The sequence below is a fragment of the Candoia aspera genome, chromosome 5, assembly GCF_035149785.1.
Source record: "Candoia aspera isolate rCanAsp1 chromosome 5, rCanAsp1.hap2, whole genome shotgun sequence".
NCBI classification, from domain to species: Eukaryota; Metazoa; Chordata; class Lepidosauria; order Squamata; family Boidae; genus Candoia; species Candoia aspera.
The window spans coordinates 26,036,416-26,061,267 of NC_086157.1; the positions used below are offsets into that span (position 1 = coordinate 26,036,416).

The 24,852-nt window shown below is 43.8% G+C and overlaps 1 protein-coding gene across 2 annotated transcripts in view; it reads left to right on the plus strand.

Annotated features, from left to right (window-relative positions):
- The first annotated feature begins 265 nt into the window (after positions 1-265).
- LOC134498644 (protein O-mannosyl-transferase TMTC4-like) overlaps positions 266-24,852 on the plus strand; it is a 79,965-nt gene continuing 55,378 nt past the window's right edge. For both annotated transcript variants that reach the window (XM_063304802.1, XM_063304804.1), the window contains exons 1-5: positions 266-355; positions 8,353-8,568; positions 19,295-19,410; positions 20,680-20,896; positions 23,879-23,966. In XM_063304802.1, the coding sequence (XP_063160872.1) occupies positions 8,407-8,568; positions 19,295-19,410; positions 20,680-20,896; positions 23,879-23,966 (583 nt within the window). In that variant the 5' untranslated portion in view covers positions 266-355; positions 8,353-8,406. The remainder of the gene's footprint in view (positions 356-8,352; positions 8,569-19,294; positions 19,411-20,679; positions 20,897-23,878; positions 23,967-24,852) is intronic.

The following is a 24,852-nucleotide window of genomic DNA, read 5'->3' on the forward strand; positions in this document are numbered from 1 at the left end:
TGTCCGGCTAAGTCGGCGGGATTTTTTTTTTTTTTTTTGCAGAGCCCTCCAGGCTCGCGCGTTCGCACACCGCCCAGAAGATCCGCGCAACTCATCCCCGCCCCCCGCCTCTTCCCCGCCTGGCTCTGCTCCGCCCCGCAGACGTCACTCGGCCCGCCAATGAGCGGGGGCCGGTCCTTCGGCCCGGGCGGGGGGCGAGCCAATCCGCCGGGCGCCTGCTTTCCGGGAGCGAGAAGGCGAGGCGGCTCCTCCCTAGGCTGGCCCGCCCCGCCCCGTCCCCGGCTTCGTCGGCGGCGGAGAGGGCAGAGTTCCGCGCGCGGGTGGGCGATGCCGCTCGGGCTCCTTTCTGCTGCAGGTAAAGCCATTCTGGGGCTAGGCGGGGGCTGGCAGGGCCGAGAGACGAGCAGGGCTGGCGGCGGCGGCGGCGGCAGATCCAGGAGATCCCCCCGTGCGGGAGCGCCGCCGGGCTTCCCAGACTGCTGCGTGCGGCGGGAAGGCTCTTCCGCGACTCCCTCCGCCAGCGCCGCTCAGGACAAAAGGAAGCCCTGGGGGCCCACGGCAAAAGCGGGGAGGGCCCCCCCCAGGCGGGGGGAGGCAGGGAGGGGTCCGGCCGTCCTCGCCACTTTCTCAGGGACTTCCTCGCCTGGCCGCGCGCCCACCCCCCGCTGCTCCTGCCTGCCCCGCTCGCGCTGCTGCCCCCCCCCCCCGATCTCTGCGGCGAGCTTTCCAGGAGACCTGCTCCGCCGCTGCCCGGGAGGGCGGACTCGCTCGAGCGTCCCCAACGCGCTGAGAAAAAGCGCCCCGCTAAAACTTCGCGGCATTTACTTCCGTGGGAGCCTGGCTCACGTCCGCAGGCGACCCTCCTCGGCCTTTCAGCGGTGCTGCTGGGGGACAGTAATAGGTCGCTTTCATCCAGCGGGCCTTCCGCGTCCGATCTTTGGGGCGCTGCGAGGAGCGAACGGCTCCGCTTTCTTGCCCGGGACCGTGGCTTAAAGGACAGGGCAGCTAGCTGGCCAAAGAACCCGTGTTCAGGTTTGGTCAGCCTAGCTTAGGGTTGGATTCCGTAGCTTGCCACAATGGAAATTTCCGGCTGACAAAAAGTGTACAAAAGGTCCTCCGCCTTCCCAGCTGAGCGGGAGAAGAGGGCAGAACTTTTAAAAGAATGTTTTTGGATGAGTTTTCCGTCACACACCACAAAGTTGCGTGTACGCCCCTACCCTGCAGACGGCCACTGAACAAAGGCAGCAAGGCCACAGCGCTGTGCATGCTTGCTTGGGTGTAATCCCATTGAATCGCATGGGAGTTATTTCTAAATAGGCACGCATAGGATTGTGCTGTGACCGAGAGGTCCACAGGTCTTTCTACTGAGGAGACTTCAAGTATGTAAGATTGCCCTGAATTCAGGGTTTTTTACCCCTCCTTGGGCGTAATAACACATCTCATTTGAATAAATGTACAGTTTGTGTAGATGTGAGATGGAGGGAGGGATCCAGTCTGGAGAATTTCGGAACTTAGTTCCAAAGGATGTTTCTTTGCTTCGAAAAAGATGGCACACATTCTTCCCTTTGGGAATTTGCATATCCATTGTAGCTATGCTGAAAATTGTTATCAATCTCCTGTTTACCTTTTTTCCCCATTAATTTGGTTTTTTGGGTGGGTGGGGGTCTAAAAGGTTGGCTTTAAAACAGAAGGGAATGGCAATGTTAGCATAATACCACGAAGATATTAGCCATCATGTGCCACTTCATGCAATTGTATAGGAACCAATATAGGGGATATTGCTATAGTAACCATGGCTGAGTTGTAGACTAAATGAATTAATGTGCACTGCAAATCAGTTTATTTCCCATTTCCCATATGTTGGTCAAATCTTAATTGGTGTTTTCTTTTTCGGTTTTGGTCTCTCAAGTTAGAAACATCATCATTAAGAAAGCTTATTATTTAGCAGAGCAAATAATAATAATAATATTTACAGAGCCAGTTTGATCTAGAGGTTAAGGCAACAGGCTAGAAACCAGGAGACTGTGTGTTCTAGTCCTGCCTTAGGCACAAAGCCAGCTGGGAGACCTTGGGCCAGTCATTCTCTCTCAGCCCTAGGAAACAGGCAATGGCAAACCACTTCTGAAAAACCTTGCCAAGAAAACTGCAGGGACTAGTTTTTTCATCCATTCGATTGTGTCCGATTCTCAGAGACTGCCTGGACAAATCCCTGCAGTTTTCTTGGCAAGGTTTTTCAGAAGTAATTTGTCATTGCCTCCTTCCTAGGACTGAAAGAAAGTACTGGCCAAGGTCACCCAGCCGGCTTTCGTTCCTAAGGCGGGACTAGAACTCACAATCTCCTAGTTTCCAGCCTGTTGCCTTAACCACTAGACCTTAACCTTGATCAAATAAACCAACTTTATATTCCTTCCTTTTACTTTTAACAACCTTGATCTTTAGTCCCTTCAAATGTCCTAGCCCATGGTTTCTTTTCATCTTTTCCTTGTCCCTTCTGACAATATTCTAAAGCTTTAACAAGCCTCTTTTGTAAATCCAATGTAGGAAAAAGCCAGGTCACTCTTTTGGTTTGTTATTTGTATATCCCTTTCAATTATTAAAACATCAGCTGGTTTCTTTCGTATGTCCAGTGTAACATCTTTTTCCATGTCATTCTTGTAGCCTGTCATTTTTAAATCCACTTTCAGATCAGTCTCAGTCTTGTCCAGTAAAACTTGTTCCTCTTCCATGACATCTTTTAAACATAGTCTGTCTATGGAGGCAGACACTCTTAAAATTAAGTTTTGAGTCCGTTGTTCAAAAATATCCTTTGGTATGTCCAATGTTAAAATATTTTGCTCCATTCTGTATTAGTAAGTCAAATTTAAGTGTTCTTCTCCTTTAATTGTAGCCTTTAGTTCCTTCTAGTTCCCTCTAGTGTCCAACCTTCAAAGTCCCATCCTATCATTTTTTTAAAAAATTCAAAACAAAAGCATTTTCACATGGGAAGGATTCTTATAATTAATTCCAAAATCTTATTTCAATTCCATCTGGACCCTTAATCCATTTGTAACTTTCCAAAATCAAAGTTCTAATCACCCATTGGTGTTTATTCCAAAAAAATTTTTTGAAAAAATTCTTAAACTTGTATTTAAAACTTCTTTCACTAAGGATTGAAGGAAACTCACCCGGTGTTTTCAGACTTGTCAGTCCAAAGGTTCCTAATAGCTGAAAAGCCATTAACAAGCAATTTCCAAAAGTGATTAGGAAGGAGGTATGTTAACCCTGTGTCCTTTTGAAGGTGCTGACCACGGTTAGAGCAAGATGGCTATTCCCTCATCTCTCAGAGCTCTAAACCTGCCAGAGACTGCTGTCTTGCGGTCTCCTCATGAGGAACAACTGTCTGGAGCACTTGTGGGTGATCTTGCCCTCTCCTTGTCTGGAGAGGAATTACAAAGAGCCACTCTATTCGCCGGCTCTTTATTCCACCATGGTCATTGGGGTTGGGAGTGGGTGTCACTGTTTTCTAGTGGTTCTCCTCCAATTTTGGTAGGGGAGAAGTGGCCCAGGCCTAGACACCTCTTATGTGGGGTGCCCCTACTCACTCCCTACTTTCCCCACTTCTGTTTAACATCTACATGAAACTTCTGGGTGAGGTCATCAGTCAGCATGGGGTGAAATATCAATATGTTGATGACATTCAACTATATATTTCCACTCCTGGCCACACAAGTGATGCTGTTGCAATTCTTACCTAATGCCTGGAGGCTGTAAGGGTATGGATGGGGAAAATAGGCTGCAACTTAACCCTGGGAAGACCAAGTGGCTGTGGGGTTTGAGGCCCCCAGATCTGTGATTTTTCATCTTTAGCTCTTGATGGGGTTGTACTTCCCCCATATGCAATTTGGGGATCCTCTTGGACTCACAGCTCTTACTCGAAGAGCAGGTGGCAGCCATGGCCAAGGTGGCTGTTGCAGGGAATCCTCTTGAGCTCCAGTTGCGCCTATTCCTGGACTGGGAGGCTCCACTCACTGCTTCTCATGCTTTAGTCACTTCCAACTGGATTGTTGTAATGCACTGTACATGGGGCTGACCTTGATGACTACTTGGAAGCTCCAACTGGTCCAAAATGCAGTGGTGTGCGCAGTTTTGGCAACTCCCAAAGTTTGCCTGTGCAACACCAGTGCTGTGCAAGCATTGGTTTCCAGAATGCCTCCAGGTGCAATTCAAGATGTTGGTTATCACTTAAAAGCCCTTCATGGCACAGGGCCAGGTTACTTGCAGGACCGCCTATCTCTGAGGGTTTCTGCTCCACCGGATCTGACAAGATCAGCATGCCCCAGATCCCCAGTATCAAATATCCATTCCATTCTTTGTTGTGGCACCTTCCCTAGGAAACAGCCTCCTCTCTGAGTTTTGGAGGCCCCTGAACCTGTAGGGCTTCTGCAGGGCCATTAAGGCTTGGCTTTTTCCCAGGCATTAGGGCCAGGTTGTTAGGGAAGCCCAGTATTCACAGTGTCTCTGTGAATTTGTTTTATGGTGTTTTCACTTTTTTTCCTTTGTATTGGAATTATTTTAACTTTGGTTGGTGGTAGGGCAGGGTGTACACTTACTGTATTTTTTGTAAATTGGTTGCTAGTCACGCAGAGTTATGTATTTAAGATGCGTGGCTGTATACATTTTCTAAATAAATAAGTAAATAATTTAGGTGTGGGGTGTACACATTTGCCGAGTAGTCCTTTAACAACAGAGTACTTGTAATAACTTACTCAGGCTGTTGATTATTACAACTTTTGTGAGTGTTAAAGCCATTTAAACCACATATGAAAAATGAAAAACATTTTTGTAATATTGGAACGGAGTTTTTATTTTGTTTTCCCCACATATAACCCTCCTCTCCCCCAACTCCTCCTCCTCAAGAAGCTATCTCTGGACCCTACTGTTCTGGACAATTTTCATCCAGTCTCCCACCTCCCCTTTTTGGGGAAAGTGGTTGAGAAAGTGGTGCCTTGACAGCTCCAGAGGGTCCTGGAGGAAACGGATTATCTAGACCCCTTTCAGTCAGGTTTCAGGCTCGGTTATGGGACAGAAACGGCATTGGTCACACTTATGAATGATCTATGGTGGGAGCGGGATGGTGGCAGTGCATCCATCCTCACTCGTCTTGATCTCTCAGTGGCTTTCAATACCATCGACCATGGTATCCTTTTGGGGTGGCTCAGGGAGTTGGGGGTGGGTGGCGTGGTTCTGCACTGGTTCACCTCCTTCCCCCAGTGCCAGTCCTAATCGGTGGTGATTGGGAGTGAGAGATCTGACCCTGTGCCTCTTCTTTGTGGGGTGCCGCAGGGTTCGGTGCTCTCTCTGCTCCTTTTTAACATCTACATGAAGCCTCTGGGTGAGCTCATCTGTCACCATGGGGTGAGGTATCATCAATATGCTGATGATACTCAATTGTACATCTCCATCCCGGGTGAGGTAAGTGATGCTGTGACTGCCTTCTCTCGGTGTGTTGGGGCTGTAGGGGTCTGGATGGGGAACAACTGTCCTAACAGTCAGGAACCACGCTGAGATGAGGAATAAGTCTCTAGTGTTTTATTACTGCTACGTTAGACAGAAAATCCTAACAAACTGAAGAAGCGTGAGAAAACCCATACAGATAAACCCCAAAAGTCAAGGCGGGTCTGTTCTGTGTCTCTTTGAATGACTGCTCAACTCCTCGCTACTACGTATGTGTTTTCCCCCCTGGATAGGGGCCCCCTCCTGTCCACTTCCTTGGGTCCAACAGGATCAAACTGTTCCGATAACTGGGCAAGAATGTTCCCTCAGCATCTCCACAGGTCCTGCTTCACGCTTGGAATCCAATTTGGAGCAAATCTGAGCGATTTTATCCTGTAGATGCTCAGAAAACTCTTCCGCACGGCCCTGTAGGTAGGCCGCTGGGCCCATCTTCCCCAAAAGGGTACATGTGATCTTGAACAGGGCCATGGGGCGGCATTCTGCAGATGCAATAAGAGCGGAGAAATATTGGTGTTTCGCCACTCTTACCGCCACAATGTAGGCCTTAACAGCGGCTCTAACCTGTATTTGGTTAGCTTCGGTCTTTGTCTTCCTCCACTGGTGCTCTAGACATCTCTTAAGCCTCTTCAAAACCCTCAACTCCTTCATAAACCACAGGGAGTGTCTGGTTGGATGAAGCAAGAGAGGGCGCATAGGCGTGATCCTGTCCAAGGCCCCAGCCACCTCCCTATTCCAGGTAGCAGCCAGGGCCTCCACTGGACCATGCAGCAGATCCTCGGGTATAACCCCCAGCTCCCTCTGAAACCTCACTGGGTCCATCAGTTGCCGGGGGTGGACCAGCTGAATAGGTCCTGCCTCCCTGCAGAGGGGGGCAGCCTAGGAGAATCTCAGGGTCACCAGGGCGTGATCTGACCATGACAATGGGGACAGATGCGACTCTCCCCTCAGATTACATTGCCACTGCTCCAACAAGAAAACCAAGTCCGGAGTGAGGCCACTGTCTCGAGTCGGGTCCCGAATAATCTGGGGCAGACCCATGGCTGCCATGGTTACCATGAACTCCCGAGCTGCCTCCAAGGCCCACCCCAGGGAAGGCAGATTGAAGTCCCCCAGAACCATAAGTCTGGGGAACTCCATTGCCAACCCCGAGACAGCCTCCACCAGCTCAGGCATGGAGGTTGCTACGCAGCAGGGAGGCTGGTACAGTAGCAACACTCACAACTGTTCTTGGGAGCCCAACTTGAAGAACAGGGCCTCACAACCGGCCACTTGTGGAGCAGGGCCCCTGAAGGCCACCAGAGATTCTCAGATGACAACCGCCACCCCTCCTCCTCTGCCCTGGTATCTCGGCTGGTGCCACACCTGAAACCCAGCCAGGCACATTTCCAAAAGGGCTATCCTCCCTTCTGGCCCCAGCCAGGTCTCGGTGATACATGCCAGGTATGCCCCCTCCTCTGTGATTAAATCACATATGAGGGGGGCCTTGTTAACAGACCTGGCATTAAGGAGCAGCAGCTGGAGACCAGGGCCCTCAAGAATCCTTTGACCAGGGCCTGGGTCTGAACCTGGAGGGCCGGAACACACCATCGGTAACAAACACCAGGGGCGTCTTCCCCGAAGATGGCCCGCCCTATGGTTCCCATCATAACATCCCCGACCCATCACCACCTCAATAGTACACCCCACCCTATAGCCCCCAGGATTTCCAGGCCCAGTTGCCTACACTCCCAGACCTTCAGGAACCCTGGGTGGAAATAAGGGTCTCCTCCTCCACTTACACATCTCCAGCACTCAGTCAGTCCCAGGGCAGTGGCTGGCCCCATAGCGCACCAGCTCACGGTCTTGGCGCTGTGGGACCTAACCAATGCCCCCACACTCTCCCTGTGCCCCCCCTCAGCCTCTCTCTCTGGTCAACGGGGAGGTACCTCATCCGTTCCTACCCAGCTCCTGTCTCTCACATAGGGGGTGAACACCCTTACACACGATCACACAATTCTGGACTCCTGCCCACGTCTCTCATACTCGGAAGGGAGTCGCTTTACATGGGGCTACCCTTGAAAAGTATCTGGAAGCTTCAGCTGGTCCAGAATGCAGCCACGCGAGCTGTTTTTGGTGCCCCTAGAAGGGCACATGTAACACTGCTGCTGTGCAGGCTGAATTGGGTACCAGTTTGCTTCTGGGTCCAATTCAAGGTGTTGGTTATCATCTCTAAAGCCCTAGATGGCATGGGACCAGGTTACCTGAGGGACCACCTCATCCTTCTAACATCAACCCACCCCACCTGATCATGCAGAGAGGACATGCTGCAGACTCCGTCTGCAAGAGAACTCCGTGTGGCGGGGTCCAGGAGGCGGGCCTTCTCTGCAGTAGCTCCTGCCCTGTGGAACATGCGGCCCCCGGAGGTGAGATTGGCCCCATCGCTCCTGGCCTTCTGGAGGAACCTGAAGACTTGGCTCTGCCGCCTCGCTTGGGGTGGAGAGGGGAATAGTTCTACATGGGGATGGCCGCGATCTTAGACCAGTCCTCCCACATACGGGCTGTGTTGGATTCTTTTGCCACTTGGACTTCTTTACGTTTATTTTATAATTATTTATTAAGAGTAATTTTACATTTCTATATTGCTGTTTTAATCAATTATTTTTATTGTAAACCGCCCAGAATCCCCCGATGGGAGGAGATGGGCGGGGACAAATTAAATAAATAAATAAAATAAAACTACCAATGTGTCACAAATGATGTCGCATCCATGTGTGTTGGCAAGTGGGCTATCAGATATTTTTATAGGTTAGTAAATAGTTGGAGCATGTTGTTTGTAAAGTTGAGTTTGTTCATTATGCATGTATATTGTATGTCTTTTAGATTCACAACCAGCATAATGTTGGTACTCCAAATTCTTGACCAGAAGTGTGCAGAATGGCTCAGGGAGAAGTTAATCTGGATCACGACATACCACTCCTGACCCTTCCACCATATTGGGCCAAAGCCGTTGTGGGATTTCTTTCCATTATCTGCTTTGTGAACAGCTATGATGGAGATTTTGTCTTTGATGACTCTGAAGCTATAATCAACAATAAGGTTAGTGATTTACTGTTGTAAATAGAATGAGAAAGAACTAGTTTCTTCCAGCAGTAAGACAGAGAAGGTTTTATTTGTGCTTCAGATAAATGGTTACGTTAATCAGATGACAACCTTTAAAATATATTTGGAATACAACTAATTAATCAGAAGGCACACTTAGAGATAATGTTACTTATTTAGAATGTAAGTTTGAAAAAAAACAAAAGAAAATGCCTTAAATCAGTTAATAAGTGTATTTTTCTTCTGCACCAGCAGTCTCAAAATATTATTTGGGGAACTGAGGTGGTTCTGTCATTTTGGAAGACAAACATGACAAACACTGTATTTGCTGTAGTTTCAAAATCACAGCTGCTGCAAAACGGTCATTTTTGCGTTAAATCGTTAGGATGAAAAAGAAAGAAATATGGTGCAAATATACTTTGTTAAACACATTGAGATTCAGGTTTTGTGGCGGATTATATATCTACCATATTTCTTTTTCTGACTTCCTGATTTTGGTGTGTGTGTTTGTATCCATTAAATAATTTGCCTGAACTCTAAGTTGTAGGTCTACAACCGTTTTACAAATGATGGGAAACTGTGCAAAATGTAAGGATAATATATACGTACATAAGAGGACCAGGAGTGGTGCTGTCCTTGTGTATCTGGTTATTCCATAATGGTGAAAATGCATTTTTAGCATACTATGTGAAATAGTCTTAAAGTTGAGCTTGGAGTATGACTTCAAGCAGTTTGCTTAATCTTCCGCCATAACATAACTTAATTTTGAAAGCTAGAAATAAATTAGAAGTATAATCTGTTAATCTTCATGCATTTTCAAGCACCTGAAATAGCTAAAAGGGGAAAAAAACACAAGTATTCATTGCCTTTTCAAAAAGAAGGAGAAAATAAGTGGTTTATATAATTTTTTTCAGGAATTAGTTTTAGGATAGGCACATTCTGAGGTCCATGTTCTTGCAAGTTAGGTAAAGGTAAAGGTTTCCCTTGACATTAAGTCCAGTCGTGTCTGACTCTAGGGGGCGGTGCTCATCTCTGTTTCAAAGCCGAAGAGCCGGCGTTTGTCCGTAGACACTTCCGTGGTCATGTGGCCGGCATGACTGAACGGAATGCCGTTACCTGCCCGCCGAAGCGGTACCTATTAATCTACTCACATTTGCATGTTTTAGAACTGCTAGGTTGGCAGGAGCTGGGACTAGCATCGGGAGCTCACCCTGTCACGTGGATTCGAACCACCGATCAGCAAGCTCAGCAGCTCAGTGGTTTAAACCGCAGCACCACCATGTCCCCCTTGCAAGTTATCCACTGTCAATTCCTGGGCTCCCTGCTTTGCAGCTGCTATCAGGGTCAATTTTGGGGGAAGAGGCAAAAAAGTCAATATGGTTGTCATGACCACATGATCAAAACCTTGTCTCCTTTTTATGTGCGTTGGAGCTTCAGTTTCAAGGTCACAATGGCCATCTTCACACACACAGATGCCCTGGCTGCTGCTCTTCATTATAGCCACAACCTGTTTGTCTGCCTCTCAGACAATGCATGTAGTTTTAAGAGTGAAGCAACAAACCTCCTTCTTCTCTAATGTGCCCTAAGAGGGGTTGGATGAGCAGTCTTGGGTGGATCCACCTCCATAGTGGGAGCTATTTTACTGTGATATCAAATATTTTGGAAGGGATTATTTGATTTAACCATCCCAAGTATTCTGGAAAGGGGTCTGGTTGAGTGAAATCAGTCCACCTCTTAAGTTCCCTTCCTGATCACCAATCCCCCAAAATTTGGAGCTGGCACTGATTTCACTTAACCAGTATACCCTTCCAAAGTCACTTTGGGGCTTAAGAACTTAAGAAAAGCCCTGCTCAGACTGATGAGGTACATGTAGCTGCAGGTAGTCCTCATTTAACACTCCTAATTGGGACTGGAAATTCCGTTGTTGAGCAACACAGTCATAAGTCAAAAAACCACATGACCACACCATTTAGCAGCAATAGTTCTGGCAGTCCCAGTTGCCATTGTTAAGCAAGGACCACGCAGGTTGTTAAGCGAGGACCTCACATGACTGCGATTTCTGACTTCCTGTCGGCTTCTCCATTGATTTTGTTTGTGGGAAGTCGGCAGGGAAGGTCACAAATCATGATCACATGACCACAGGATACTGCATCAGCCATAAGTATGAGGTCCGGTCATAACTACCACTTGTTCAGCACTGTCATTAAGTTGGAATGGTCGCTGAATGAGTGGTCATTAAACAACCGCCTGAATAGCATCCTTTCTTGGAGGAGCCCAGAAAAAGCACTTTGCCTACTTGCACCCGTGAAAGTTGTCTCAGCCATCTTGATTTCTCCACTAGCAATTAGCCCTTGTTCTTTATCTTCGTCAGCAGCCAATGTTTATCCCCACAGGGCAATCTCCACATTGTGATGCAGCCTGTCGCTGAATTTCATGGAGTTCAAACAGTGTTCCAGATGCTTTCTAGCTCATATAAACATCTCTCTGTTTTGTCTTGTTTTAAAACATGGATGGAGCAATGATTTATCTTTTGTGTGTGTAGGGAGGCAAACATTTGATCAAATAAAGCATTTGAGGCACAGTGCCTCTCTCTGAACATGTGTTAATTAGAACAATGTGTCTTTTGCCAAATGTTACAGCCTGCAACGCAAAGACTGCTGTTGAAAATCAAGTGTGGAGATTCTGATCCAACAGAATCATATGCACATAATTTTTCTAATGAATGTGTGCTTAGTAAAGCTGAAAGGAAAACAGGAATTTTTTTTCATGGTAGGTTCCCCATAATAGCACAGTTTTAGACGGATGCATTCCCAGTATTCTTGGCCTCCTGTGAATGTTCTTGTGACTTGTTTGTTTTTCGTTAAGTCAGATTCACACAACTGCTTCTAAAGCATATGTTCTAAGTGTTCTGATGAGATATAAAAATTGTCAGCCGAGATTGAATGCCAAGGTGATGTGGCTGTCAGATCTTCTGCTCCACAGCCATCCGTTTGCCAATTTCCACTGTTGCTCTAAGCATTTTTATCGCCTTGCGTCACAAGGAAGCAAGGTGCACCAAATTTCAGGGAAGCAGAAGCCACATGTGGCTGAACTGGTGGCCAGCCATCACTGCAGATGGAGGTAGTGGCATGGCAGAACCCAGCCAATTCAAAATAATGTTAAGGTGGGTTGGATCTCATAGTCAGGATTGTGAGCCAGATTCATACCATGGAGGGGGAGCAGGGGTGTCTGCAGGAGGAATTAAAAAAGTAAAAATGGCAGCCACAACCATGTGACTGAAGTCCCCACCCCTTTTTTTACATACATAGCAATGCATATTTGAAAAGGGCAGGGTTCGGTCACAGTGTTGTCATTGCCTTATTGAATTTTTTGTCCCCAACCTTGCCAGTAACCCCAGGGTGGAGGGTGCTTATATAGGAAAATGTATGTGTATTGCATGACCATTTTATAAGGCTCAGTCTGACTGCACATGACAGAAAAGTCTTGGCTGTTGGATTGGACAAAGCTATACAGTAGTAAATCATTTGCAATAAAATCACACAAAAAACTTTATACCAGTATTTTTCAACCTTGGCAACTTTAAGATGGGCGCACTTCAGCTCCCAGAATTCTCAGCCAGCATGTTCAAGTCCACCCATCTTAAAGTTGCCAAGACTGAAAAACACTGCTTTATACTGTCTAGAAGGGCATGTTTTCCAAGTTAAGAAATTCTATGCTATCTTTTTTAAAAGACTAGACTATTTTTTGCTATTTATAAGAAGAATGTATATTAATTAACATCCATGTGTAAAAAGTAGAAGTCTTTTTTTCCAGATAAAGGGGCTATAATCAGTACAGTATTCTCCCACCTGCCATCCTGCAGATGAATTGGACTACAGCTCAAGTTTTCACTGAAACATAGATAGATTTTTCTGATGCACCAGCACCAAAGAATGTTCAAATATTTCTACTTCCAGTGCCTAGAAGTAGTGTTACTCTGGATTTCTGTTTGTGTATATCCATGTATGAAGGGAGAACAAGACATCTTGTACCATTGGCCCCCCTTCCTACCATTATTTATTTATTTATTATTCAGCTTTTGTTACCGCCCATCTCCCCCAAGAGGGACTCTGGGTGGTTTACAATAAAATTCATACCACAACAATAAACATTAAAATCCGATAAAAATAAACAAATTACCAACATAAAATACAATATAAATAACTATAAAATCCAAGTGGCTCTGAGATGCTGGAAAGACCAACATTTTATCACATTGGATCAGTGTTTCTCAACCTTGACAACTTAAAGCTGTGTGGACTTCAACTCCCAGAATTACCCAGCCAGCATGCCAAGATTGAGAAACACTGCATTGGAGACAATTCAAGATCACAGTAAGAAACTGGTTGGCATCAAATGTCTAGAGAACAGGACAGGATAATTTTTAAAAATAAAAATATGCTCCAGTTCAAGATAGGCATAAGGAATAATTACTTCAGCAGAGTTGGCCCAGGCTGTTGCCCTGTGGTCAGGAGTATCTCATGTGACAGAGCTGGAAAAGAACTTTAAGATCCACTGCCAGTCAGAGAGAGCCATGCTGGTCTGGAATGACTGACGTGGTATAAGACAACATTGCCAGATCACATACATAGTTCTGCAGTCAATTAGATGAGTATAGTCCTCTCTCCCAAACTCTATGGATAGGACTCCTAACAGGAAATCCATAAGAACTGACCCTCTTGATACCGACTCCTTGGTTGTTAGGTTGGAGAAAGCTTGGTAGCAGTAAATCAGTTGCAGGATTGATGTCATTTTTATTGGCACAAGCCTATCCCCACATGCTTCGGGATGTACAAGCCTTGGCAAAGTGAGATCTTTTATAGTGGGTTGTTTGAGAAACTCCAGCAACCAGTCAAAGCCCTATAATGTAGGGTTTGGGTTGTCCCATGGACTGTGGACACTGGATGGAGGGGAACAACTGAAAATGGAATTCCACTGTAAACACTCTGAAACCGTTGACTGATGTCAGATGGTTTTATTTATTAAGGATTTAGCTTCAGCCTGTTCATCCTTATCTTGATAATACTTTCAAGTAAATGCATCTAGGTTGTGAGAGAAAGGACACCTAACTAAACAATTGTTCTTCATGATCTGTGCAGTTTTTATTATTGTGTCCTTAGATCATACTCAAGATTCAACAAATGTATCAAGAGCACAGTCCCTGTACAAGCTCATGGCACATTTCTCTCAGGCACCAAACAAAAAAGTATTGCCTACCTCAGTATAGTGCTCTGTGCTCTCTGATAGAAGTACGGTATGGACCAAAGTTTCTCAGCCTTGGCAACTTTCAGATGTGTGGACTTCAACTCTCAGAATTCCCCACCCAGCATGATGTAGCTGCCCTGATGTATGCATGGCTGGCTAGGGAAATCTGGGAGCTGGTCCACTCTGAAAATTGCCAAGGTTGAGAAACACTGGTATGTACAGTTGCATGTGCTATAAAATGCTATATTTTTAAGTCTCCCCTCAATTGACAGATTCTCTCCTGATCCAGTGCCAAACATTGCAAAATGCTCATATTTGAAGTTATTTGCTCTGTACTGATCTCTTGCTACCAGCTTTTAGTGTCCACCTAAGAGACAGGGACGCAGTTTTAAGCACACATACTGGAGAGAGGACTCTCTGTGGATATTATTCTAAAGACTCCATCTGTTGAAGTGGGTTTCAGATCTTGAAAGCGGATGGCACGATGGATGTTGTTAGTCTCTAAAGCATTACAAGACTGTTGTTTGGCCACCTGTCAAATCAACTCCCAGAAAGATTGAATCTGCCCTGATGTAGGCACTATGGAAAAGTGAAATCTAATGACACAGTGGATTAGACTGGGTGTGCTGATAGAGCTCCAATGCTGGTTTTTTCTTTTTTTTTAACTAAATGAAGTATTATGGAGGTGGTCATTGTCTTATTTGTCCAAGCAAAATCCTTCCTCTTTTTAAAGTAATGAAAGATTCAATGCAAACTGCATTGATGCCAGAATTTAATTTCAAACTGTTTCTGAACGTTTGGTTTGCTTTGCCTTATTTTCGCATTTTCTGACGACGAAGAAAAAGACCCATGGATATAAGCTGTAGAATAAATTATTCCTGTGTTGTGATACCTTGGGCAGCATGCATGAATAATTTCTTATTGTTTGCATTCTGTCTTATGGATGTAATGAGGCTTCCTGCCGCTTTTTGTAATAGCCAAAGTTTCTATTAGTACAGAACAAATATATTAATATGCTCCTGCTATCTCTGAAGTATTTAATATGGAGAAGAAATCCTGAAAACTACAGTTCTGGGTGCTTTATGTCTCAATGAAACCCACTTATTAAAGTATGACTTACTTCTGAGTAAACATGTCTGGGATCAAGCTGTACAATTATTAAGACTTGAGTTTTGAAATGTAGGACATGAAGCCCAACAAATTGATTTATTTTAACATTCTCCAAACGGCTAATTTTAGATCAGGGTTTCTCAACCAGGGTTCTGTGGAACCCTAGGGTTCTGCAAGAGGTCACTAGAGGTTCCCTGGGAGATCATGATTTATTTAAAAATTATTTCAAATTTAAGCAACTTCACATTAAAGAGGTAAGTTTCATTCTTTATTTTCAGTTTAAGAACACTGTAAATGCATGTACAGTTGTAATAGAAATTATTCAACCCCCATTGCAAATCAGGTTGATCGTCAAAATGTACAGACTTTCAGCTGCTTGCAGTGAACACATCAAACAAAAGCAATTGAAATAGCTCAACACAATGAATGCTTCAGGTGGTGTCTCCAAAGTCAACTGAAAATGCAACTTATCATGACTTCTCAGGTCTCAAAAGTATTCAACCCCTTCATGGCAAGCATCTTCAGTACTTAGTGGAGCACCCTTTTGCTGTTATGGCCTGCTGCAAACGAGATGCATAGCCAGACACTAGCTTCTGGCAGCGTTCCTGAGGAATCTTAGCCCATTTCTCATGAGCAACGGCCTCCAGTTCAGTAATTTTCTTGGTTTGTGTGCTGCAACCGCCTTCTTCAAATCCCACCAGAGATTTTCTATGGGGTTCAAGTCAGGTAACTGTGATGGCCACTATAGACTCTTCCAGGACTACTTCTGCATCCAAGCCTTAGTGGAATTTGAGGTATGCTTGGGATCGTTGTGCTGTTGGAAGGTCTAGTGATGCCCAAGCTTCAGCTTCCTTACAGACGGCATGACGTCTTCTCCTAGGATTTCCTGATACTTCAGTGAATCCATCTTGCCGTCCACACACTGCAGGTTTCCAGTGCCAGAGAATGCAAAGCAACCCCAGAGCATCACCGAGCCACCACCATGCTTAACTGTAGGCAGTGTTCTTTTCAGCGTATGATTCATTCTTCTTCCTCCAGACATACCACTGATCAGTCGGGCTGAAAAGTTCCAATTTTGTTTCATTGCTCCACAGAACAGAATCCCAAAACTTCTGTGGCTTATTGATACGATTTTGAGCATATTGGAGCCGACTTTTCTTGTGCTTTTGGGTCAGTAGTGGTGTACATCTTGGAGTTCTGGCATGGAAACCTTCTGTGTTTAGTCCACACCTTACTGTGCTCACTGAAACCTCAGTGCCTGTTGCCACCAAGTCTTGCTGCAGGTCTTTTGCAGTCACTCGAGGGTTTCTCTCCACCTGCCTTCTCAGAAATCTGGTTGCAGCCGTTGACAGCTTCTTTTTTCTGCCCTGTCCAGGTAGTGTGACCACTGTTCCTTTAACTTTGAACTTGCCAACTATGCTTCCAATGGTGTCTCTAGGAGCCTTCAGTGCCTTCGCTATCTTTTTGTATCCTGTTCCTTGTTTGTGAAGGGCGATGATCTCCCTCTTACCTTTTTGGACCATTCTTTTGACTTAGCCATACCCTATTTCTAATATGCAGTCAAATGTGACACTCAACAAACTCCTAGCCACTTCAGGTATTCCATGTGTTCCAGCTCAAGCACACCTGGTGCAACTAATGAAGCCCTTGATTAGTTGCCTCAGGTGTGCTTGAGACAACACCTGTTTTGCATACTGTATGTGTGCTGTTGTGACGGATTCTATTCGGGGTTGAATAATTTTGAAACTGGAGAAGTCATATAAGTTGCATTTTCAGTTGACTTTGGGGACACCACTTGAAGCATTCGTTGTGTTGAGCTATTTCAGTTGCTTTTGTTTGATTTGTTCATTGTAAACAGCTGAAAGTCTGTACGTTTTGACAATCAACCTAATTTGCAATAGGGGTTGAATAATTTCAATTGCAACTGTATACGGGCCTACACATGAAACAAATATAATAATTTTGTAATGTCTGGCCTATATTTGAGCCTGAATGTGTAGGGGTTCCCCGAGATCTGAAAAATATTTCAAGGATTCCACCAGTTTCAAAAGGTTGAGAAAGGCTGCTTTAGATGTTACAGGCATTTCTTGGGAACTCTTTCAGAGTGCCTCCAAAAGATGGCAGGTAGTTATTGTTTTTAACATTACAGAAGAAGAAAATTAAATACAAAGGGAATAATCACAGACATTTCATTTAATAATTTAATTGTAATTATTATTAAATTAAATCCAACATAGTTCTTTATCTTGGCCTTCCTGCTATGGGGCGTCTGCTGGAGGGCAGGGGGAATATCACAAAAGGCAGTATGGTGGCCATAATGGAAGCCCTACCCTTCTTCACATGCTATCTCAGCTGCTCAGCACTGTTCCTTCCTGGGCTGGTTTCATGTCACCCCAGTAGTAGATGAGAGCTTGGATCCTCTCAAGCTTTCCTGTACCAATATCTACAGGATACACATTGATAATGGAAAATGATTTATTTAGCTCTGTACAGTTTTTTAATACCTAACATGGTATTGTAGTTACATGAACCAGACTGGGAGGGAGAATTGTTTGCGCAAAGCCATTCAGTGAAATTCATAGCCAAGTGAATATCTGAATCAGTTGTAAACAGTCAGATGCCCTGCAGATGTTTGGAACTCCAACTCTCAGAGTTTATTGCTATTGGCCATAAACGGTGAGACTCATAGGGTTTGAAATCCCAAACACCTGGAGAGTACTACCTTGCCTGTCTCTGATCTGTGTCCTTGTTTCCCACAACTGATCTTGCTTCTGAAGTCTATACATAGTCTTAGTTCTTGCCTGGGTCTATTGTGCAATTGGCCAGAACACTCAAATGGATGGAAGAACTCCAAATATGTGGACTCTGCAGAGCGATACTCAAGGTTCATGCATGTAAATGAAAAACATTGTGCAAAAATGCATTCCTGAAAGGATGATACACATTGTTAACCCCTCTCTTTCATATACGTGTGGGTGTGGGTGTGTATGTGTATGTATATGTGTTCCTGTATGTATTCACCTTGGCAATAGATACAAACATGATCATGCCTAATTAATTTTTTCCCCTTTCTTGCTTCTGTTAATGTTATTCATTAGCATGGCATAGGTGGGCTGACCTATACATTTTCAGCTATCAGGAATAAAACAAACAATGATAGTTTAACAATGTTGTGTAAAAATTAAGAAAGCATCTCAGCAGGGAATTCAACTAGAAGTTGATAACTAGTTGCCATCTGTAAGATTCTTGAGCTCCCTCTCAAGATTTGCATGTGACGAGGGTGAGGCAATAGAAGTGTGCAACACCCAACCAAGAAAGGGTGCATAGTGAAATGGTACCGAATTGAGCACTGTCAATAAATTTCACGTTTATCGGATGTTAGAAGGGTTAAGCCATCTCCCCACTCATTAAAATTCAGTTAATATTATGAACTTAGAACTACTGTACACTGCACTTATAATGGCAGTTCTATGGGAAGGCTTGATTATACAAATTTAATTCAAAGCTGTGAGTGGCTAGAAATAGTGGTATATAGTTTTTAAAATAATGGGTAAATAAATGCTTCCTTTCTTTGCTGGTGCAATTTTGTGGCTTCAGCTACATTTTCCCAGGTAGACTCATACATTCAAGATCAAGAATAAGAATAATAAATGATTATTTAATAAATTATTTAAAATAAATTAAAATAAAGTATCTGCTATCATCTATTTATGTGGTCGCTAGGAGTCAAAAATGACTTGATGGCACATAATCTGCTACCTTACTGAAGAGTTTTTATCAAACTGAGATCCAATGCATGACCACAGCTCTCTTAAATAGGAGTATTTTTGCCTTCTTGGCTAATAGGCAATGTACCTGCTGTTGTGGAATGGACAAAGTTATTTCACATTATTTATTTTCCTGTCAGTTACATGCTACTCCAGGAAGGTAGTTTTGCCCTACCTTACCAAAAGTTTTACAGACATTGGAGTAAGAATGAAATTATTCACTCATCAGAATCTTTTTTTGTCATTGAACAAGTTGCAAAGTTTGTTGTCTCAAAGCTGTGTTTGACCTTTCTTATTAGTGGATGTGGTTGATTGCAAAGGAGATCATTATGAGTTTAAGTATTGAAATCCAGTTTTCAGTAATTAAGTGAAGAAGTTTATTTTTTCCCTTCTTTTACTATCCTGTGCGAAGGTTGTGGATAAAAGCGAAAATAACACTCCCATAGTAAGCTTCTGGAGAAAAGGTAACATACAAATAAATAAGAAATATAAAGAGTTAGAGAAATTACTAGCCACAATCTCAACTAAATTCTTCTCCTGATTTACTTCAGTCAAAGCTCAGGTTTTGAGCCATGATGATTATGTAACTTTTGTTCTTTCAGGACCTCAGGGTGGATACCCCACTTGGTGATCTGTGGCATCATGATTTTTGGGGGAGTAAGCTCAGTAGCAATACAAGCCACAAATCTTACCGACCACTTACTGTATTAACTTTCAGGTGAGACATTTCAGGGTATCTTAAGATTGCTTTCATTTGGGGGGGGAGTCATTAATGGAAATAAAATTCATTGAGATGCTGTCTTTTTAGTGAAATAAAGTCATTTAGTGTTGTATACTATCCACCAACTACAGATTGATCTTCCCATCAGAATGCATGTTGTTGGATTACAATATGTGTGACAATTATTTTGGGTTCCCCTACCTTGACCATCCTACCATGGTTTCCCTCTCCTGCTATGGACAGCTGGAAACATCGCATAAATAAAATCTGGGCCTGACTTTTAGATCACTGAGAACCCTGGAAGTATACTGTGCTTGCTTCCACAAGCAATATGTTGCAACATTTTAACACAACATGTAGTTGCATTGGTGCTTGCCTTGTTCACTTGGCTGGAAGGCTGCCATGGTGTTATGATTCTCATTGGCATCCACTCCTGATCCACTATAGTACTGTCACTGTCATACCCCCACACACGGAACCTCTTGAGGAAGAAGGATGAGCTTTCCAATCTCCAGCTTTCCTTTGCAAGCCCATGGACTGGTGGTGGTGGGATAACCCCATGTGAGCATCTAACCTCACATGGGAAGGTGAAAAGGAGAGGTAAGCAGCTACTGCAGCAGCATTGCCATTGGGGGCCCCATATTGCTATAAGTTGGGAAGGGGCAAGGATTCCACTCCTACTTGGAGTTGCCAAGGATTGAACTTGGGAGCTTCAGCATGCAGAACACATGGTGTACCATTTACCCATTCAGCATACCCATTCAGTTGGCATCAGTGGCTATTTGTGGGGATTACACTGTGCTGAGACAAGATACTCTTGATACTGTCAAAACCACTCTTCTTGCTTGTTACTATTTTAATGTTGCCCTAGTACTAACAGAGATTCAGGAACTGTGTCCTGGAAGTCATGTGGTATCACTGGGCGAGGAAGAGGGAGAGGAAAGTAGAAAGCACATGAGAAAAGAGAAAAAAGGACCAGGAACTCTAAAAGGGATTTTCCATTTCTGGGTTGAGGAGAGCCTATTTCCTGCTCTCTGACACTCCCCAAACAGGGATGCTAGTTGCTAGACCAAGTGTTAAGATGCCTGCCTTTTGCATCCCTGTTTGTCACATTCCTTCAGTGTCTCCTCGTTATACTAAGTTACACAGGCACTGCCATCTCTGTGCATACTTCTAAAGCACCCTTCTGGGTTGTTTTAACATATTCTAATTTCATTTATTCTTATTTTTAACTTCACTGTTTTCTTTTTGTTTTCCCTTGTATAGGATTAATTACCTTTTAGCTGGAGGCTTCCACCCATTGGGCTTTCATATCATCAATATAATACTCCATTGTATTATTTCTGTCTTAATTGTTGATGTCTTCTCAATATTATTGGGTGGGCTGCAATACACCAATAAAGGAAGAAGGCTAAACTTTGTCCCCAAATCATCCCTCCTAGCTGCTTTGCTGTTTGCTGTACATCCTGTGCACACTGAATGTGTAAGTACCTAATGACTCAAGTGTTAAGAAGTGCTCAGAAATGTTAGGATTCCATCATCTAATTTTCTGTATCCTTGCAAGTACATGTCTTATATGCAGTCGTGTGTGTGTGTGTGTACGTACACAACAGACCTGATACATGTTGCAGCTTCTCTTTGCTTGTGTGTACTTTGCATTGACTATTCTAGTACATTACTAATCCCTCAGAGAGACTTTGCTTCCAAAAAATGCAGATAGTTAATACAATTATTTATTTTTAAAATGTATCTTGATTGGCATGAAGATTGGATGCTATATCCAGAATTGAGGGGTATTGGTGATTGAGTGTTTGGGTTATATCCAATGAGAGTATTTTGCTAAGAGAAAGTGCTGCTTGTATGGCAGAATACCCCGTTTTCATGAAACCCTCAGTAGTCTGTCTCCTGCATGAACACCCCCAAAATGTGCTGCAGAATATTTGGGGATCCCTTTCAACAACAGGGATATGGCTGAGGGGGCTGCACTGAATAGAGGTAATAAGTGAACATTGGGGTCATATGCTACATGAGGAAGTTTCTTTCTGTGGTACAAATCTACCATTGGACATACTGTGTCCAATGTCTTCCTTGATACAAATTTCTCAGGAGCAGTTCCTGAATCTTCTTTATGTGGTTCAGACAAAGGCAGTCCCTTGTTCCCTGATATGTGTGATCTGTTTCTTCAAAGCCAATTATGGGTTCTCTGAAGGGCAAGAATTATGGTATTCAGATTTCAACACTGAGGGTTTGTTAGGATGGCAGCAAGAGGTATATGGTTCTTTTCCCATATCGTAGGAATAGGATAGCCATTCCATGCACTTCTGAACAGAGACTTAATCTGATCCCACCATTCATTTTTTCAGTAGTTCTGGGATGGTGAGGACTGCTTATATGTAGGTAATCTTTGGGGCTGATTTCACATTTGGAACATGCCATGGAAGATAGGTGGATTCACAAAACTCAGGTAAGATAGGGAGCCAAGAGTGTCTGGGTACATTGGTGTCTGGAGACACCATTTTGCCTGTCCCTGGTTAACCTACCACCCAGTTAACATATGCTTTGGGATTTTACATTTGAAGCAATCTTGAATCAATAATAAGTTTCAAAGCTTTACATATGATTTAGTCTTGCCTCTGACTGCCACTTACAAATGTGAAGCAATGATTTGCCATGACCTTATTGTTTGTTTTTTTTAATGACAACTGTAACATCTGAAGTTAGTTCTGCTCAAAGGGGTTGGTAGAGTGTGGAACTCCTATTTGGGAAAGCACTTGATCCTGGAACCTGCAACTCTTGAGTGTACAGATCAGGTGAAGACCCAGTGCATAAACACTGGTTTACAAGTGAACCCCTCAGCCAATGTGGGAGGTCAAGGAGAGTCACCCCAGCAGTAAAATTAGGGACAGTGACCAAGAGTGTGCATCTGTTCTTGAGGCTACATGTGAGGACCATACATGCTAGTAGCATGCTATAGGGTTTGGGTGGTAGACTAATGCTGTTTTGGATTTTGTGAGATTCCCTTTTTCCCATAGGATTTGCTATTTGGTTATTAGAAAGATGTGCATAGGAGAAAAAAACATTCATAGGCATTGGTGCCTGCTATGGCCTTAATGCTCCTTCACGTCCTCCAGGCTGTTTCTCAAAAGTACAGGTAGTGGCCAAAGAAGTGTGGGTTTGGGCTCATAAAGAAGTTCCAATCCTTCAGTGGGCCGGAAGGCTACCCCACCTCTGAGCCCAGGATTTCCTCCCTTGTGTCTTTTAAAGGGAAAACATCACGTCTTCTCTTTTCCTCTCAGAATATTGTTGAGAGGAAGGATTTGTCTCTCCCTGTGATGGCTGACTGCAGTTAGGCCACACAATTCAGTCCTTTCATGCCTTGTCCTAGTTTAGGTGGCTCTGCTTTCACACTGCTATTTGTTGATATTGCCAGGGACACTAGAAAATAGTCTTGAAGGGGATGTGGGGCAGGTTTTTAGGAGAAAGAAGTCCTGGGAAAAATTATGGTGAGTTGATATGGTCATTTTTATTGTGTATTGGAAATTATTTTGATGCCCTTGACTAGCCTTCCACTACCTTCGTCCTCCACCCTTCCCAAGCTGGATGAGAAATTTTGGGAGCTGAAGTCTACAAATTCGGATAGCTCCCAGGCTGGGGAAGACTGACACAGAGAATAAACAAACGTATTATCTCACATGCTGTGATAGCAGAGTCCTGCGAAGGGAAGGATGTTGGACTAGATGATCTCCAAGATACCTTCCCGCCCTTTTATTCTATGATCTGTGAATCTGAGTTTGGTCTTCAAAAACTATTAGAGTGCATAATCACTCTTGAGGAACTATTATAAAAGGTTATGCCTATTTATTGTGCACACACATGCCTGCACATACACCCACACACGAAAATCAATAATATATAGGTTTCTTGTGGATATTTGCTGGGGATAATCAAATGAAAAATATTCAGTGTTGAAATTGCTAAGCTTCCTTAATATTGGGTTAGTTGGTATCCATCTTTCATTACTAATGAACTCATGAAATGGGCATTTTCCATAGAAATGTTAAATACCTCACACCTCACTGCATATTTGTGAGGAAGAGGCAGAGACCTTCTCTTAGGCTCTGGTATGTGAAGCGTAACACGTAGCCCCAAAGCTCTTCATACTAGCAGGAGTTCTTAGATTTCATTATCTAATGTTGCAAACTGCTGAAACCCCTCCCTACTTCTTATGGGAGTAGGTCGAATCCAAGTAAAGTCCATCTAGTGAAGTGGGAGGGGATGAAGCATTTCATTACCTTGCACTGAAATGAAAAGAGTTCCAGTTGTGTTTAGCTGTGGTTAAATTGTGACAACCCTGCCCAGAACCTTGGTGTGGATGGTGGCATTGGTTCAAAAAGGTGTTGCTGCCTCAGTGGAAGATAACAAGCCCATTTGCTAACTCTAAGCTCTTCTTCCTTTCCTTTTTAAGATTGCAGGGATCGTTGGCAGAGCAGACCTATTGTGTGCCCTGTTCTTTTTGTTGTCTTTTCTTGGCTACTGCAAGGCGTTTAAAGAGAGTAAGTAGTTTCCTCCTGAGAATTTTGGGGTAGACTGTTCCATTTGATGATAACCATGAACACAATACCTGATAGATGGAGTTTGAAGACCAGGGAATGGTTTCTTTTCAGAAATTATCATGCCAAAAATGTTCCTTGTCTATCCCACCTCCATCCCCCACACCTGCACATGAATTAACAGTATTTTAATTAGTGACACCCTTGATTTTTCCGTGAATAGTTGGAAGAAGTCATGGAAATTTGGGGAGCAAGAGTGTTACTATTATGCATAGAAATTACATGTAATTTTCCAGAACTTCTGCTGCAATTGAAATATTTCCTTAGTTTGGGCAAAACTTGTTTTGCTTTGTTTTTAGGAAAAAGTAAAGACACACTTAGTCAATTTAGGCTCCTGGTGATTGTCCTGGTGCCATTTTCTGGGCAGGCTCATGGAAATATTCTACCATTTCTTTCTTCTGGATGTTTTTTTAATTTCCAGTCTAGCATATGGTCCAGGAATACCATGGTGGTCTCCAAATATTAAACAGGCCCGACCCTGCTTAGTTTCCAAACATGGACAAAGCCACCCAGATACTTCCACATGCTGAGACTTTTTTAAAGAAGCCTGTTAACTCTAGGAATAGTGTGTGGGCATCATTTCAGGCTTTCATATATATAATCAGTAGCATGCATTTTAGGTACCCGTGCGTTATATGGTGTACATATGATAATGTGTACAAACAGTTGTTAAGACATCAGCCTGTATAGGGTTGCCTTGAGCTTTCCTATTCTACGTTATATAATTCTTTCTAATAATGAACTCAGATTGTTAAATGCCCCAAATTTTGGAAGATACTACCCAAAACTAAGAAAATGTTTTCAACTTAGTGACTTCCTAGATACGAGC